This window comes from Helianthus annuus, chromosome 9, assembly GCF_002127325.2.
Source record: "Helianthus annuus cultivar XRQ/B chromosome 9, HanXRQr2.0-SUNRISE, whole genome shotgun sequence".
Classification (NCBI taxonomy): domain Eukaryota; kingdom Viridiplantae; phylum Streptophyta; class Magnoliopsida; order Asterales; family Asteraceae; genus Helianthus; species Helianthus annuus.
In genome coordinates this window covers 113,743,526-113,758,451 of record NC_035441.2, presented here as the reverse complement: position 1 = coordinate 113,758,451, position 14,926 = coordinate 113,743,526, and the positions used below count along the sequence as shown (strand labels likewise).

Below are 14,926 nucleotides of genomic sequence, written 5' to 3'. Positions count from 1 at the left end.
GCATAAGCCAGAAAGATCCGAATAGCTTCCAGACGTGCAACAGGTGCATAGACTTCGTTGTAGTCGATCCCTTCTATCTGACGAAAACCTTGAACGACTAAATGTGCTTTGTTTCGAATAACCACTCCACGGTCGTCTTTCTTGCATTTGAAAACCCATCGAGTGCCAATTTTCTTGTAGTTCTCAGGTTTTTCAACAAGCTTCCAAACACCAAGCTTTTGAAATTGCTGCAATTCTTCCTGCATGGCTTCAACCCAAGCACCGTCTTTCAACGCTTCTTTCCACGATTTTGGTTCTTCTTGTGACACGTAACACGCGAAGGACCAGTCATTTTGTTGACCAGATTCTCTTATAGCTGAATACAAACCAGCATTCCAGTTGTTTCTCAGCTGATTACGCGTCTGCACACCGCGATAGACATCTCCTATTATGTTCTGCTGGGGGTGGGTATCATGAATCCTCATTTCAGGATTATCTGGCACACGAGCATTGATACCCAAATTGTTAAGATTAAGATCAACAACCAACTCCACACCAGGAATGTGTGTAGAGGTGGATGCATTCCATCCGGCTCAATCATAGTACATGGAGCACCAAACGGTTCTAGGTAAGAAAGATCCGGTTTCCTTTTCTGAAGGAGTTCGAAGCAAGTCTTGCCATGTCTCTTTACTGTAAGAACTCTGTTTAACGTGTAGCATGCAGCCGATACAGCCTCCCCCCAGAATTGAATAGGGAGTTCCGACTCTACTAACATTGTTCTTCCAGTTTCGATAATCGTCCGATTCTTCCTCTCCGCGACACCATTTTGTTGTGGAGTATAACGAGAACTGTACTCATGAAGAATGCCTTTAGAAGTACAAAACTCATCCATAACTTGATTTTTGAATTCAGTTCCATTGTCGCTTCGGATCCTCTTCACTTTCAACGAATAAAGATTCTCCAACATTGTAAGAAGATCCTTGAGGATGCCAGGAGTTTGACTCTTGTGTGCCATGAAGGATACCCAAGAAAATCTAGAATAATCATCAGTAACAACTAGACAATAAGCATCTCCGAATGTTGTCTTGTGCTTCATAGGTCCAAAAAGATCCATATGAAGACGTTCGAGAGGCATGCTGACAGTGTTGATTTTCTTCAAAGGGTGAGACTTCTTTGTTTGCTTCCCTTTTTGGCACGAGACACAGATATCTTGTAAATGAAAACTTCTCACAGGCACACCATTCACAAGATTATTTTTCACCAAATGGTTCATCTTTCTCAAGTGAATGTGTCCCATTCTTCTGTGCCAAGATATAGACTCCTTTTCCGTGGCTTTTGAGACAAAGCAAGTGACTTGTGCAGATGTTGTAATCGCTTGGCTCATGTCGAGAATATAAAGATCATTAACTCTCGGAGCCGATAAGAGAATCCATTCTTGTGGAATTTTGAATCCAGGTTTCAGCACATAGCAGCCGGCATCATCAAAATGCACAGAGAATTTTTTATCGCAGATTTGCGACACACTGAGAAGATTATGATCAATTTGCTTAACATAATTGATCTTGTCGAAGCACACCATACCATTTGAGATACTTCCCTCTCCAGTGATGAATCCGCCTTTGTCTCCCGCAAATGCAACATACCCTCCTCTAATGTTTCTCACGTCGTATAGGAGCCGTAAGTCGCCAGTCATGTGCCTGGATGCTCCACTATCAACGATCCAGTGACTGTTAATAGTTCCTCCTAGAACATCCTTCACATGTCATTTAAAAACATCAGTTGAGAATGGGGACCCAAGCCTTAGTGGTCTTGGGTCGTCCCTGAGCATCACGAAACGTGATATCAATCTCTTGATGATTTTCAAGAACAACTGCTCCCCCTGAATTGTCACCCGCCTTAGGTAACCAAGTTCGTTTTTGCCTACCAGTTTTTGAAGATTCTGGTTTTACAGGTTGTGACACACTTGGTTCCTTTTGAACTGTTTTAACTTCAGATTTTAAAGCTTTTTCAACAGTTTTCATGTTCTTACGTCGTTGTTTAGTTTCTTGTTCTTTTACAGTTCGTTTATCATGTTTAGGTGAAACTGACTGACGTTGAGGATGAACTGTTTCAGGTGGAGCTTTCTCAACAAATTTATTCTTTGGAGCATTTGGGCAGTTTTTGATGATGTGCCCAATTTCTCCACATTTAAAACATGTTCTCCTTTCAACAAACTTAGGAGAACTTGATTGACCACAAGATGTCGAACTCGTGGAACCCGAGGTACTAGCCTTTTCATCACACCCATTTGTGCGTTGAGTGTAATTGTTATCACTGTTACGTTTTAAGATTGTGACTTGCTTTACAAAATCAGTGTTAGACTTGTTCTCAAAAGTTTCAATCTTATCAGTACCCTTGGATGACACGAACTTGACATCTTTTGCTTTCTTTTGAAATCGAGCTCCTTTTGTTTCAGACTTCATCTGAGAGACTTTATGCTTTTGAGCTCGTTTGACTGGTTGTTTACCATTAGAAGCACTAGGTTGTTGAGTGGTTGAAGATTTTTGATTACCATACTGTTTTCTAATCTCAGCCTTAGGAATTGGATCACATTGTGTTACAACAATTCCCGGAAGTGTTTTTCCCAAAAATTTGTTTGTGTTGTCTTCAAAGACTTTGTCAATCAAAGATTGATTTACATTTTTAATTGGGAAAACGTGATCTGAGTAGATTTTATTATCTCCAACCAATGTATACAACACATTACTGCTTTTAACAGTAGACACACATGTCTTCTCAACTTTGACAGAATCAATCACTTGTTTCTTAACAGATGAGACATCAGGAGTATCAGGATCACAAAGAATGTGATTCTCTCGTGGAATAACTACTCCTTTCATCTTGTTAAGTGATTTATCCTGTTCACCTACATCCACTTCTGATTCATCATCCGATGTCTCATAGTCCTCGATAATTGGAGGACTTTGCTTCATGGATGATGATGTTTCTTGTTGCTTAGAGGATGTGTTTGAAGAATTGTCCGGTTTGAACCCTAGGCCAGTAGCAAATTCCTCAACATCAAGAGGCACACTGGGTTCATACCGAGGCATTTCCTCCTCATCAGGCATCTTGGTATAATTGTTCATCAAAGGGGGCGGACATTTCTTATACCCTATGCCTTTCTGATTTCCCTTCGGTTGTTGAACATCGATGATGTGATCAAGCACAAATTGGGAGTTCGAATAACTCTCCAATTTTTGTTTGATCGCATCATGCTCGCATTGGGCAATGGCTAATTGCTTCTTAGTTTCTTCCACAATGTTAATGTATTCATTTATACTTACTTGTTTGTGGTAAACTACTTTGTTCACTTCGGACACATTTTTCTTTAATGTTTCAATTACTGATTTAAAATCATTTTCGTTCCGAGTTAAAGCCATGTTCGCCTCTTTGCATTTTGATAGTTCAATAACCAAATTCTGATTATGACTATGAAGCTTTTCTGATTCAAGCTTCATATCAGCACATGATTTACAAACACTAGGAGCAGGAGGTTCAGAATTTACCTGACTAGAAGAGGCTAAAACGTTTGCCATAAAGGCAGTTTGAAAAGAAAAAGCTCCATCTTCAGAAAATAACTTCTCCATTTCCTTTGATGCAGTAGCCGCCTTCCTAATCAGAAATGATTTCTGACATTTAAGCTCATCAGCTTCATTCAGTAGATCCTGAATATCAGCACCTCCTTCCTCCTTCACATCAGGCTCAGACTGATTATCCCCAGAAATAGAGCCTTCTTCATCAGAACTACCCGAATAACCAGAACTGTCATCACTTTCAGAGGACTCTTCTTTATGAACATGCTTGATGATCTTTGCATAACAAGCTGTTCCACCTCCTTGATCACCTTCTCCAAACTGCACAGACCAGTCACATCCCTCATCAGCTTGAACAGCCAAAGCCCGATTGGGATTTGAAGTTCCAGACTGGCCTTGATTGTTATTAACTGCCACAATCCTCCTCTCACGGTTTTCTTGCTGGGCATTCACATTTGTAGTACTCGTCTGGTTTCTGAAAGGGTTGTGATTGCCATGTTTTGTTGGTAGAGTGCACTCACGTTTGAAGTGCCCTTTATTACCACAGTTGAAGCATGTAACGGCGTTGATATCAAACCCATACTTCGTATCTTTCTTTCCTTCCAACGAAGTTCTTCCAGTTCGAGCCATGAAATCTTTTGCCCTTCTAACTGCACTAGCAAAAGCCCATTTGATATCCATCAACTCCATTTCTTCCTTGTCGATCTGTTGATAATCTTCGTTGGTCATGTTGATGTTTCCAAGCTGACCTGCTACCAAACCACAGTAAGCACTGACCATTGTATTGATAATTTCCATATGCTCCTTAGCAACTTCAATGCTGAGGTGTGAAAGGTTTGAATTATCGACTCGGATTGTGTTAGGGTTTTGAGGTTGAGGATTGTTTGTATAATGAGCCTGCTGTTGTTGTTGTGGTGGTTGGACTTGTGGCTGTGTTGGGACGGGAATGTAAGTCCTTGGATCAAAAGCCGGAGCAGCAGTTGATTGAGGAAACGGAAGAGAACTTGTGTTAGACACAAATGCAGTTTGTAGTTTAGGTTGCTGAGCTGCAGCGGATCTTGCCAAAGCATCGAAGCCTGGAAGGTACATTTCTGTATTCTGAGGAGCGGGAGCTCGCTTTGCTTTCCTGATTTCTTCATCATTTTTATGTTCCAGCTTCTGAATGAACTCGTAGATGTTAACCGTGTCTAGAGTTCCAGTGTGCTTCAACAACTCAATAAAAGAACTCCATTTTGGAGGTAAAGCGTCAGCAAACCTATTCACCATGTCTTGTTGAGTAGAGACAACCCCATAAGCACACATTTCACTAATCAGATGATAGAAACGTGTTGTCATATCATTTAGAGTTTCGTTTTCCAAAAATTGAAACGATTCAAACTCTTTCTTCAACAAATCATGACGAGACTTTCGAGTAGCTGCATTGCCTTCTCCTCTAGCAACTAAGGCATCCCACAATGTTTTCGTGGTCTTGCAGTAGGAGAACTGATGATAGATATCTTTGTTGAGTGCTTGTGTAAGTGTAGCAAAGGCCTTTTTCTCCAATTCATAAGCCTTCTTGTCATTTTCGAGCATGTTGGCATAACCTTCTGAAGTGGACGCTGCAACCTCAAGATTAGCATTGAATGCATTGATGAAACACGTCCAAAGATCGGTGCTTTGCCCTTGAACATACGTGTGAAAGCGGTTTTTCCATGATGGAAAGTCGTTCATATGATTCAACTTTGGTGGACGATTGTTGCTGCCCGTTTCGCTTTCACTAATCAGAAGATTTTTAATGCTTTGACTTTGATTGGATACCAATGCCCATTGACTTGGACTGATTGATGGCGGTGGAAACATACTTTTTGCCCAAGCTGCAGCAGAGGTTAGCTCTTGACTAGATTGTGAGTCAATACTCCAGTCCCAAGGACTTGTACAACTCATTTTGATGAAATACTAACAGAAAACCTACACAAACACAAACTGTTAAATTCAAACAGACAAGAATTGAAAGATACTGACTTGTTCGAAAGATCAAGACTTGTTCGAGTGATCAACAGTGTTCGAAAGATCACTGTTGAGTTTCGAACAAAGACTTCGAAAGATTCACAATTTGAAAGATCCTTATCTTTCGAACACTAATCTCGAAAGATTCACAATGAAAGATCCTTATCTTTCGAACAACAATTTCGAAAGATTCACAATTTAATGATCCTTATCTTTCGTATAACTATCCTTCGAACTAGATTCCCTGTGTCGAAGGTTAAGTTACCAACTGCGAAGGATGGGTCGAAAGATGATTATCTATCGAGCCTTCCTTGATCGAAAGATGATCGTTCGATATCGAAAGATATCCTTCGATCGCTTCTGACACAACTGACGAAAAGGTGACAGGTTGGTGAGAAAGGTGATTGGTTGGTGAACCAACTTTCGGCAGAAAGGATGTTCTGACCCCAACTTTTCACCAACTTTGATTTTCAAACAAAATATGCCCAAAATGGCAAACCTTATCCAAAAAGTCCAGTCACCGGAACACACCGGAATTTGGCCGGAAATCACCAAATTTCGTAAAAACAAGTTGTAAGTTACCCAACCCGCTTTTAAACACTCCCGGTTGGTTTAGAACACGTTTTTATGCCAAGAAATCCCAGAAAATCACTAAAAACGGGAGCTAAACCAAGTGTCCAAACACACCAAAACTTGAACAAAACCCGGTTTTTAACAAGGTAAAGAGCCACGGCTCTGATACCACTTGTAGGTCCCTCGCGGAGGATGAGGTTCAACCTTAACCTTGTTATACTAACCCACTAGCAAGTGCGGAATCCAAGCTAGTGAGCAAACCGGGATGAAACAAGCATAAACACAATACACACAAGATTCACCGATTAACACCACTTGTATTAATACGAATGAAGGTTCCGGTTACAAGCACAATGTTTACAAATCTGTTTTGTAAACTCTCTCTAAGTGTGTGTGTGTTCTTGACAGAATGCTCTCACTATCTCGAGTGTATCTTTCTGTCTGTGTCTCCAAGTCTTACTGAAATGAACACACTGCATGCGTATTTATACCCAAACACAGCAAGTCTGTCCGAAGGGTCCGATAGATGTCTCGAAGGATCATCTATCGATGTTGAACCTGTCGAAGGATCAGGAATGCTGATCGAAAGATCATCTTTCGATCAGACTTTCATCGAAGGGTTCACAGTGGCCTCGAAGGGTGATCTATCGAGGTCTATCCATCGAAGGTTCAACTTTCGAGCTCATCGAAGGATCTAAACTATCCTTCGATGAGACATCCTTCGAACTAGACATGTTACATTCATAAACTAACTGTTTGGCCAAGTCAAACCAGGAGGATGGTTGACTTGGTCAAACTTACATGACAAATAAGAACATCGTTTTACATCGTGATCGAATACAGACAAAGTACAGACACAAGTGCACCAACAGGAGAAAAACTTAGCCAAACACTATGAATATAAGTCCTTTTGGAGCTTTTTTTGTCTTCAAAAAGTAGAAAGGAGAAGTCATAATTTGTGACTTCTTGATTGTGAAAAGTCGGAGAAGGAGAAAAGCTTAGCCAAACATGCCCTTATTTACTTTTTGTTCTAAATTTGGTGAGTAAATTACAGCCCTCAATGTGCGTGGGTGGTTAAATGTCTTTACGTTTATTTGCAACGTAAGAGTCCTAAAAACAGTGTTAGTCTTTTTGATCGAACTTCTTCCATCCGTTGTTTATTTGTTCCTAGAAGGCAAGATGTTTTTCTTGAGAACCCATACGCCACTACTAGAAAATGGATTTTTTTTTTCTACAAAACTAGTTTTCTCACAACTCAATTCAACGACTTTTCGACAACATATAAAACCCTAAAACCTCTAAAATTTCCCATAGTTTAGCAACGATCCTTTTTTGTCGCAAATATTTCAGTAGCTTAATTTGCGTCGAGGTTTATTCACACCAACCAACTTTGTCAGTGGGCACCCACATTTTGCCATAATTTTTTTCAACAAATAATGTTGCAAGAACAAGAACTCAGAATGTTGTAGTATTTAAACATATTTTCAACTTTGTATATTTAAAAATGTCAAAATTTGAAATGCAATAGTTTGCATTTTCTTCGGATAAAAAAATTAATTAATTTCAGGAAAACAGTAAAATATATTGCAGATAATTGTAACTAAATCACCATTTGAGAACCTTAAACAACAATTGGATTGGCCATAAAACCCATATGATGTACAAACGTACTATTTAACAAAAGAAAATATTAGAATACGAATACTTTTAAACAAAAGTCGGCCTGATCAACTCCTGGACATATGTTTCAAGGTAACATGACATCTTTCAAGGGCAGATCATATTCAGTCCTCAGATTGGTACTGATCCTAAAGTTTGAACACTAAACCATAATATACATCATATGATGCTAACTTTATTGGCTAAACCTTAATATGCATTCTAACTTTAAGTCATAAATTGTCTACTTGTAGTTATACATCCTAAATATGTACCATCCTAGCATCTAAATTATCATTTGAAACAAGACAGTACAAAATCAATAACTTTAAACAGTTGGTATATCTAATTGCATGCTTGATGGTTGATTGTATAAGGTTGTTTTCATTCATAAAGATTTGCCACTGTGATTATAAGTGTGTTAATAATTCCATTTATAACTACTGTTGCAGATTTTTACAATAATGTCATTAGCTTATTACATGAAGATGATATTATCTGTAAGTCCTATCATAAATTTTCACATTAATTTTATATCAAAAATTGCAACTTGGAAAGTAAAAAAAAGTAAGAAACCAAACGACTAGGCATTGTTTAATTATCCCGTACAAAGATGCATAAAACTGGTAATACACGTACAATCGAAATGACAATGGGTATGCCCTATTAACTAACTCCCATCAACTTATAGCCAAAATTTAAAAGGAATCTATTTTAGGGTTCCTAGACAGTCATAAAAAGTATGATGTGACCGACATGCATCTGAGTTAACACTAATTATTTTAATCTTATGCTGTTAAAATAAATTATTATAAACTAAGACATACCTTTTGCAGGAGAATAAAAGAGGAATTCACGCATCCCAATTTGTCTTGAGTTGTAAGCTATCTTGCAATATTCCGTTAAGCACCTATTTCTTCACACATGAAAAATTGTAACAACTAAAACTTGATACCAAATGAATTGAACAGTTAATGTTACAAACAATATAAACACACACACAAATACACTTAGTCCTCAACACATTTTGGGTAAAAATAGCAATTTTAATTCAAGCATTTTCCATGAAATTAGGGTTTCCTTGATCACAGCTTCTTCGCGTCTTGTAATTAAAGAACTAGGCTGTCGATGTCATCATCGTAAGCGCGATCTTGTAGTAACGCCGCTTGAAGTGATCATTGATGGTTAGTTGAGTTCATAACATTACTTAGCGAACTCATCTCGCCCCAATCGATGCTATCTCCACATGTAACAACACTGCTGCTTCCACTTGTGTTTACTTCACACATATCTCCGTACAAGAACTCCAGACCATCCAGTTGTTTTTGTGGGTTGGTACTATAATACATTTCCTCAAAAGCTGATGGGAAAGTACCATTTTGCCCTTCCTGAATAGGCAATATGTTGTAGTGACTATTTAGCAACATTGAAGAAGAAGACACGGGAGTACTACATGCAATAAAGTTCTGATCATTTTGTGAGGATGCCTGAAGATCATTTAGATTATTGTCAATTGGAAAATGTGAGACCATATTGGATTGAACTTGATTAACATTATCATCAGAGGAAAATCTCCCCCCAAGCTTGATGAGTAGTTTCCGTACAGATGTATGATCGCTGACAAAGCATGGTTCTTGATTCAAATAGGGCATAGGTGGCATCACCGGGAGCTCTGGCAAATACGGATCTTGAGAGCTGATGTTTTCATTGCCACTAACAACTATGGATGATGGAATTTCCGATGGCGATCGAGCTTTCTTCATTAATAAATCTCCCTTTCTTCGATAAATTAGATCTTTTCGCTGCTTACCTAATATTTTTTTCTTCAGCCTTGTATTCCAATAGTTCTTTATATCATTATCGGTTCGTCCAGGCAACTGGGCTGCAATTATAGACCACCTGATCGAACACGCAAACAACATATGTGTTACAACTTAAAAACGGAACTTCAAGCTTCGAGTTTTATCAAGAAATATGTAATTTACCTGCTCCCTATGCTAACATATAGGCTGCAAATTATGCGATCTTCTTCTTCAGAGAAACCTCCATGCTTGATATTCGGGCGGAGATAATTCAGCCAACGAAGGCGACAACTTTTCCCACATCTCTTAAGACCTAAATCAAAGTTCACAAGACAAGGAACAAACATGAAAACATAAATCTCTCCTATTTTGTACCAACAATTTCATCGGAAAAAAACTAGATTTGTTTTATATAAAAAAAAACCTAATACAGGAAGTTATTATATGAATAAACATATTTTACCGATTTTCTGAGGCAAAGCAATCCAGTTACCGCCGGTGCCATGTTCTTCGATATACGCTTTAAGCGTAGCATCTTCTTCAGGCGCCCATGGGCCTTTCTTCACATTGGCTTTGTCACAGCAAGGTGCTCTCCCCATACTTTTCTCCCTCAAATTTCTTGATGAACAGTAATATGTGCGTCTCGGTATTTCTTTATGCTTTATCACAACTGATCAGGATAATAAGTAGAGAAACAAGAATTATAGTGTGTAAAACAGATCTGCAAAATGGGAAGGGATAAAGATGTGTTCTTGAGCAGCCCATTTAATAATTAAAAAGAAGACCAACATTTTTAATTGGGTGTGGCGTAAAAGATTATAGTTATTAATTGCCAGAATAGGGAATAGGTTTTTTTCTGCTTGTCTTTCATTGTAGAGCATCATTTGTTAATGCCTCACGACTGTGATATTTTGGAAGTTTCTATGTTCAAAATTCTTTCAACTTTACAAGATAGTGACCGTAAATTCTTTTGTTGTGTAATTGTATATTCCTCATACATTATTTTAGATATAAATAAGATTTCATGCTATGCATTATCTTACAATCATGGATTTTGTTGATTAAATTATCTCAAGAAAAGGTGATATCTAATATTATTAAAACTTTGTTACACTTTAATTATTACTTTTAGTCTGTATCCCTTCTGATTTCAAGTTATTTATTAATTATCAAACTTTTAAGATTTGTAAGTGATGTTGGATGAATTTTAGGGTTTCCGTCAATTATAAAATGAATTTGTGTCTGTTTCTCGTCCTAGCTTCAGTTGGGATAAAAAAATACGTCTTCTTGAAATATTGAAATGCACATCATGTAGTTAACGACACATTGAACCATTTTTTACAATTTTTGCAATGGTTTTGATTGAGACATAAAACCTGGTCGCTAATCCATATTACGACGTTAAATAATGTCGCTATCTGGCATGGGTTTATAAGATGGACTAGCTTGGTGACAGGTTTCATTCGTACAATTAACCACATTTATTTTCCGAAGTGGTTTTTCTTCACATGTATATCCAGTTATGTAGTAATATTCACTACTTTGTTCGCACCTAATTATGACAAGCAACACGCGTTATATTTACAAATTTACAAAATAATAAATAAGCTCGTGAAATTTGTTATCTTATCTAGTCATTTTATTTTATCGAGCTCTAGTTTTGTCTTTTAGAGATAATTTCTACAATTCAAGTACAATACCCCATGAACAGTAAGCGTGGACTATCATGAAGTCAATTTAAGTGTACCAATTTTAGCTGAGTTTTTTTTTTTTTTTTTTTGGCAATATTATCCTGAAAAGTTCTCAATAATTTCCTTTGGAACACAAATGGAACGGATTCTAAAGGAGAACAAACCAGACAATAATTGATTTCCTTTCTTACTTTGTTTTTGCTTTTGTTAATTTTGTTAACTGTTGTGGTGGTAGAGCTTTGTGTTAAACATGGCTAAATTTTTATTTGAGACGACCAAACTAAGGGGTCTTTAACTGTTTATTTAATGTTTCGGCATATAGTTCTTAAAACATAAAATTACATTAAACATGCTAGGGAAACTTTAATACTAACATCCAAGTCAAGTTACAAAATTAAATAACTATTTTTAACTAAAGTAAAACATAAACGTAGTTAGAAGTCAGTCTTCCAGCGATAATATGCACTATACTATACTTGTACGATGTGCATACTAAATGTCAGTTACGCTCAGTGGCTTGTAGTTTATAGTGACAACTATATGTGAAATTAAATATATTATTAATATAATATTTAATCTTTTAGCCATTATAATCATTTATATTATATTAGATCAAAATATAATAATAACCTATTAATAATTAGTTGGTAATTGTTGATGGACCATATTACCCTTATTAACTAATTGGGTTTCCTCTTGGGTGTATATATAAGGAGATCATTAGAGAGTTTAAGGGTTAGACAATTACACAATTCACACAACCCTCATAACATCTATTTCGGCTCTCTCTCCCAACCGATTCTTCCCTTGTTTCGGTTTCATCACCATCATAACTTTACACTCTAAGGAGGAACCAGATCATCCTGACAAGTATGTCGAACTCAATGGCTGCATCTCTGACTGGATTCTCTGTTGGCCTATCTGCTGTAACAGGTATTATTTACATGTTTTCCCTTATGTTTAACAGAACTGATCCAACATGTGGTATCAGAGCATATGTTGATAAATCGGTTCTGTTTTCGTATCCATTATTCTGGGATCAAAAATCTGGAAACGGAATTTTTTAAAGCCTTTTAAATGTCTCGGCTGATTTCGAGTACCTTGTGCCGAAATCACTGTTTTCGGAAGAATGTTTATATATTTGACTCGAAATCATAAAGGGTTAAACTTGTTGTTACGAAATCCATTACAAAACCATTAAAATTCAAGTTTCGGATTTCCAGAATTATGTTTTCGGAAGAATGTTTATATATTTGACTCGAAATCATAAAGGGTTAAACTTGTTGTTACGAAATCCATTACAAAACCATTAAAATTCTAAGTAAAACTCGAAAATTCCTTAAATTTTGGAATATAATTTGGATTAGTGGGTGTTTTTACTGATTTTGGTCTGAATTTTATCTATTAAAGTCTTCGAAAACTGTTAATAGATAATCAGTTATTATTTTCGAAATCTTTGATAAGTTTAGATCAGCATTAAAACAGGAAACATTATCCCACAATCCCAAAAATTTTGAGTTTCCAGTTATTATCACAAAACAGCTGTTAACAGTGGACTCGAGACCATCAGATTACGACTCGAGATCATCAGTCTCGACTCGAGACCATAAGGTCTCGACTCGAAATCATCAGGTCCTTAAATCTTCACAACTCGAGACCAACAGATCTCGACTCGAGACCACAAGGTCTCGACTCGAAATCATAAGGGCTTAAAATCTTTATAACTCGAGACAAAGGTCTCGACTCGAGACCATAAGGTCACAACTCGAGACCATAAGGTTGCGACTCGAGACCATAATCTTCACAACTCGAGACCGTGGTTGCGACTCGAGATCTCATAACTGACTTGAGATCTCAAAACTCAGTCGAAACCTAACTCGAGACCTCACTCGAGACCTCATTACCTTAGGCACGCTGTCCCCCTGCACCCCCCAGCGAACTCACCGCGGAGTTTGATCCGCGCTAACAGGTGGTTTGCTATTAAATACTTGGTTTTGTTAACACTTAATTAACTAATCAGAATCAGATAATTTTTTACAAAACCAAAATAGCTTAACTTGAATGAGCTTCTGATGTATTAATTCTGGCCAAAGCTGATTTAATACATCTATTTATTGTTCAAGAATTATAAAAGCTATGTTGAGTATGCATTACAAACGTGAAATGTCTTAATTCTGGCCAAAGCTGATTTAGTTCATTTATGTTTAGCATGCTTGACAAGTGCATAACTAAAGTGATTGTCTCATTTCTGGCCAAAGCTGATTTGTCACGATTACTTTGCACACATACTTAAATGATTACACTTCTGGCCAAAGCTGATTTGTTTTCGTTTAAGTAGAATTTTACTAAGTCTATTATTTTGATGTTAGTAATAGACATTATCACAGCTTCATAATTAAAATGGTCATTATTTATGCCTGCCTTAGTATAACATGCCCTTAGATCACATTAGGACTTCTTTCTTAGTATCATAACTTGCTCATCTTATTTCCACTATCAGCACCCAATTGCGGGATTCCACCTTTGACTGGTGATAACTTTGCTGAATGGAAGGATGCCCTCATGCTTACTCTAGGATTGCTAGACTTCGATTATGCTCTTAGAGAGAATAAGCCAGCAGATCTTACTACTCAAAGTGCTGCTGCTGATCAGATAGTTCATGAAAAATGGACTAGATGTAACCGCATGTCTCTCATGTTCATGAAGCAATCCATTCACAATGCTATTAGAGGCGCCATTCCTGATTCTAAAGATGTTAAAACCTACCTGGCCTCTATGGAGGCTCAATTCAAAGGAACATCAAAAGCACACGCTAGCACTCTTATCCTCAAGCTGGTGACGACTAAGTATGATGGGAGGAGCGGCATTCGCGAGCACATCATGATGATGCATGACATGGCCAATAAGCTGAAAGGGCTAGAGATGGATATCAGTGATGGTTTTCTTGTTCACTTCATCATCACTTCGCTTCCTTCGTCCTATGAAGCATTCAAGATCAATTACAACACTCAGAAGGACAAATGGACGATGAGTGAGCTGGTCGCTATGTGCGTACAGGAGGAAGAGCGTATGAAGATGGATCGCACTACTGATGTTGCTAACTTCACAACCTCCAACTCTAAGAAGAGGAAGCACAATCATCAAAGAAAGGATGCTTCCAAAGTCCAAAAGCCCAATCCTAATACAAGTGCACCTTCCAGCTCCAAGAGCTCCTTAGGCAAACCATATTGCGAGTTCTGTAAGAAAACAGGACATAAGCAAAAGGAATGCCCTGATTTCAAGGAGTGGCTGGCTAAGAAAGGTAACGATTTTTTCATGATACTTGAGTCCTTTAATTTAAATGTTCCTGCTAATTTCTTGGTGGTTTGATTCTGGTTCTATGGTTCATGTAACTAACTCTACTCAGGGATTCCTTTCAATCCGGAAGCTGGGAAGAAACCAAAGAACACTTAAAGTTAGGGATGATCGGGAATTAGAAGTGAAGGCCATAGGAACATTACAATTATTTTTGAAAACTGGTTTATGTGTTAAACTTTATGATACCTTATATGTTCCTGAGGTAACTCGGAACCTTGTATCAGGACCAAAGTTAGACATGGACGGTTTTGTCGTTTCTCATGGTCATCGCAAACTCTCTATTCTCTATGATTCCGTTGTTTATGGT

General features: G+C 37.6%; 1 protein-coding gene across 1 annotated transcript; it reads right to left on the bottom strand.

Annotated features, from left to right (window-relative positions):
- Positions 1 to 8,694: 8,694 nt before the first annotated feature.
- On the bottom strand, positions 8,695 to 10,279 carry LOC110878222 (transcription factor RAX3). The gene is made up of 3 exons (XM_022126491.2): positions 10,035 to 10,279; positions 9,755 to 9,884; positions 8,695 to 9,668 (listed from the first exon to the last, which is right to left on the bottom strand). The coding sequence occupies exons 1-3, from the start codon at positions 10,168 to 10,170 to the stop codon at positions 8,945 to 8,947; spliced, it is 990 nt and encodes a 329-aa protein (XP_021982183.1). The 5' UTR covers positions 10,171 to 10,279; the 3' UTR covers positions 8,695 to 8,944.
- Positions 10,280 to 14,926: the final 4,647 nt, after the last annotated feature.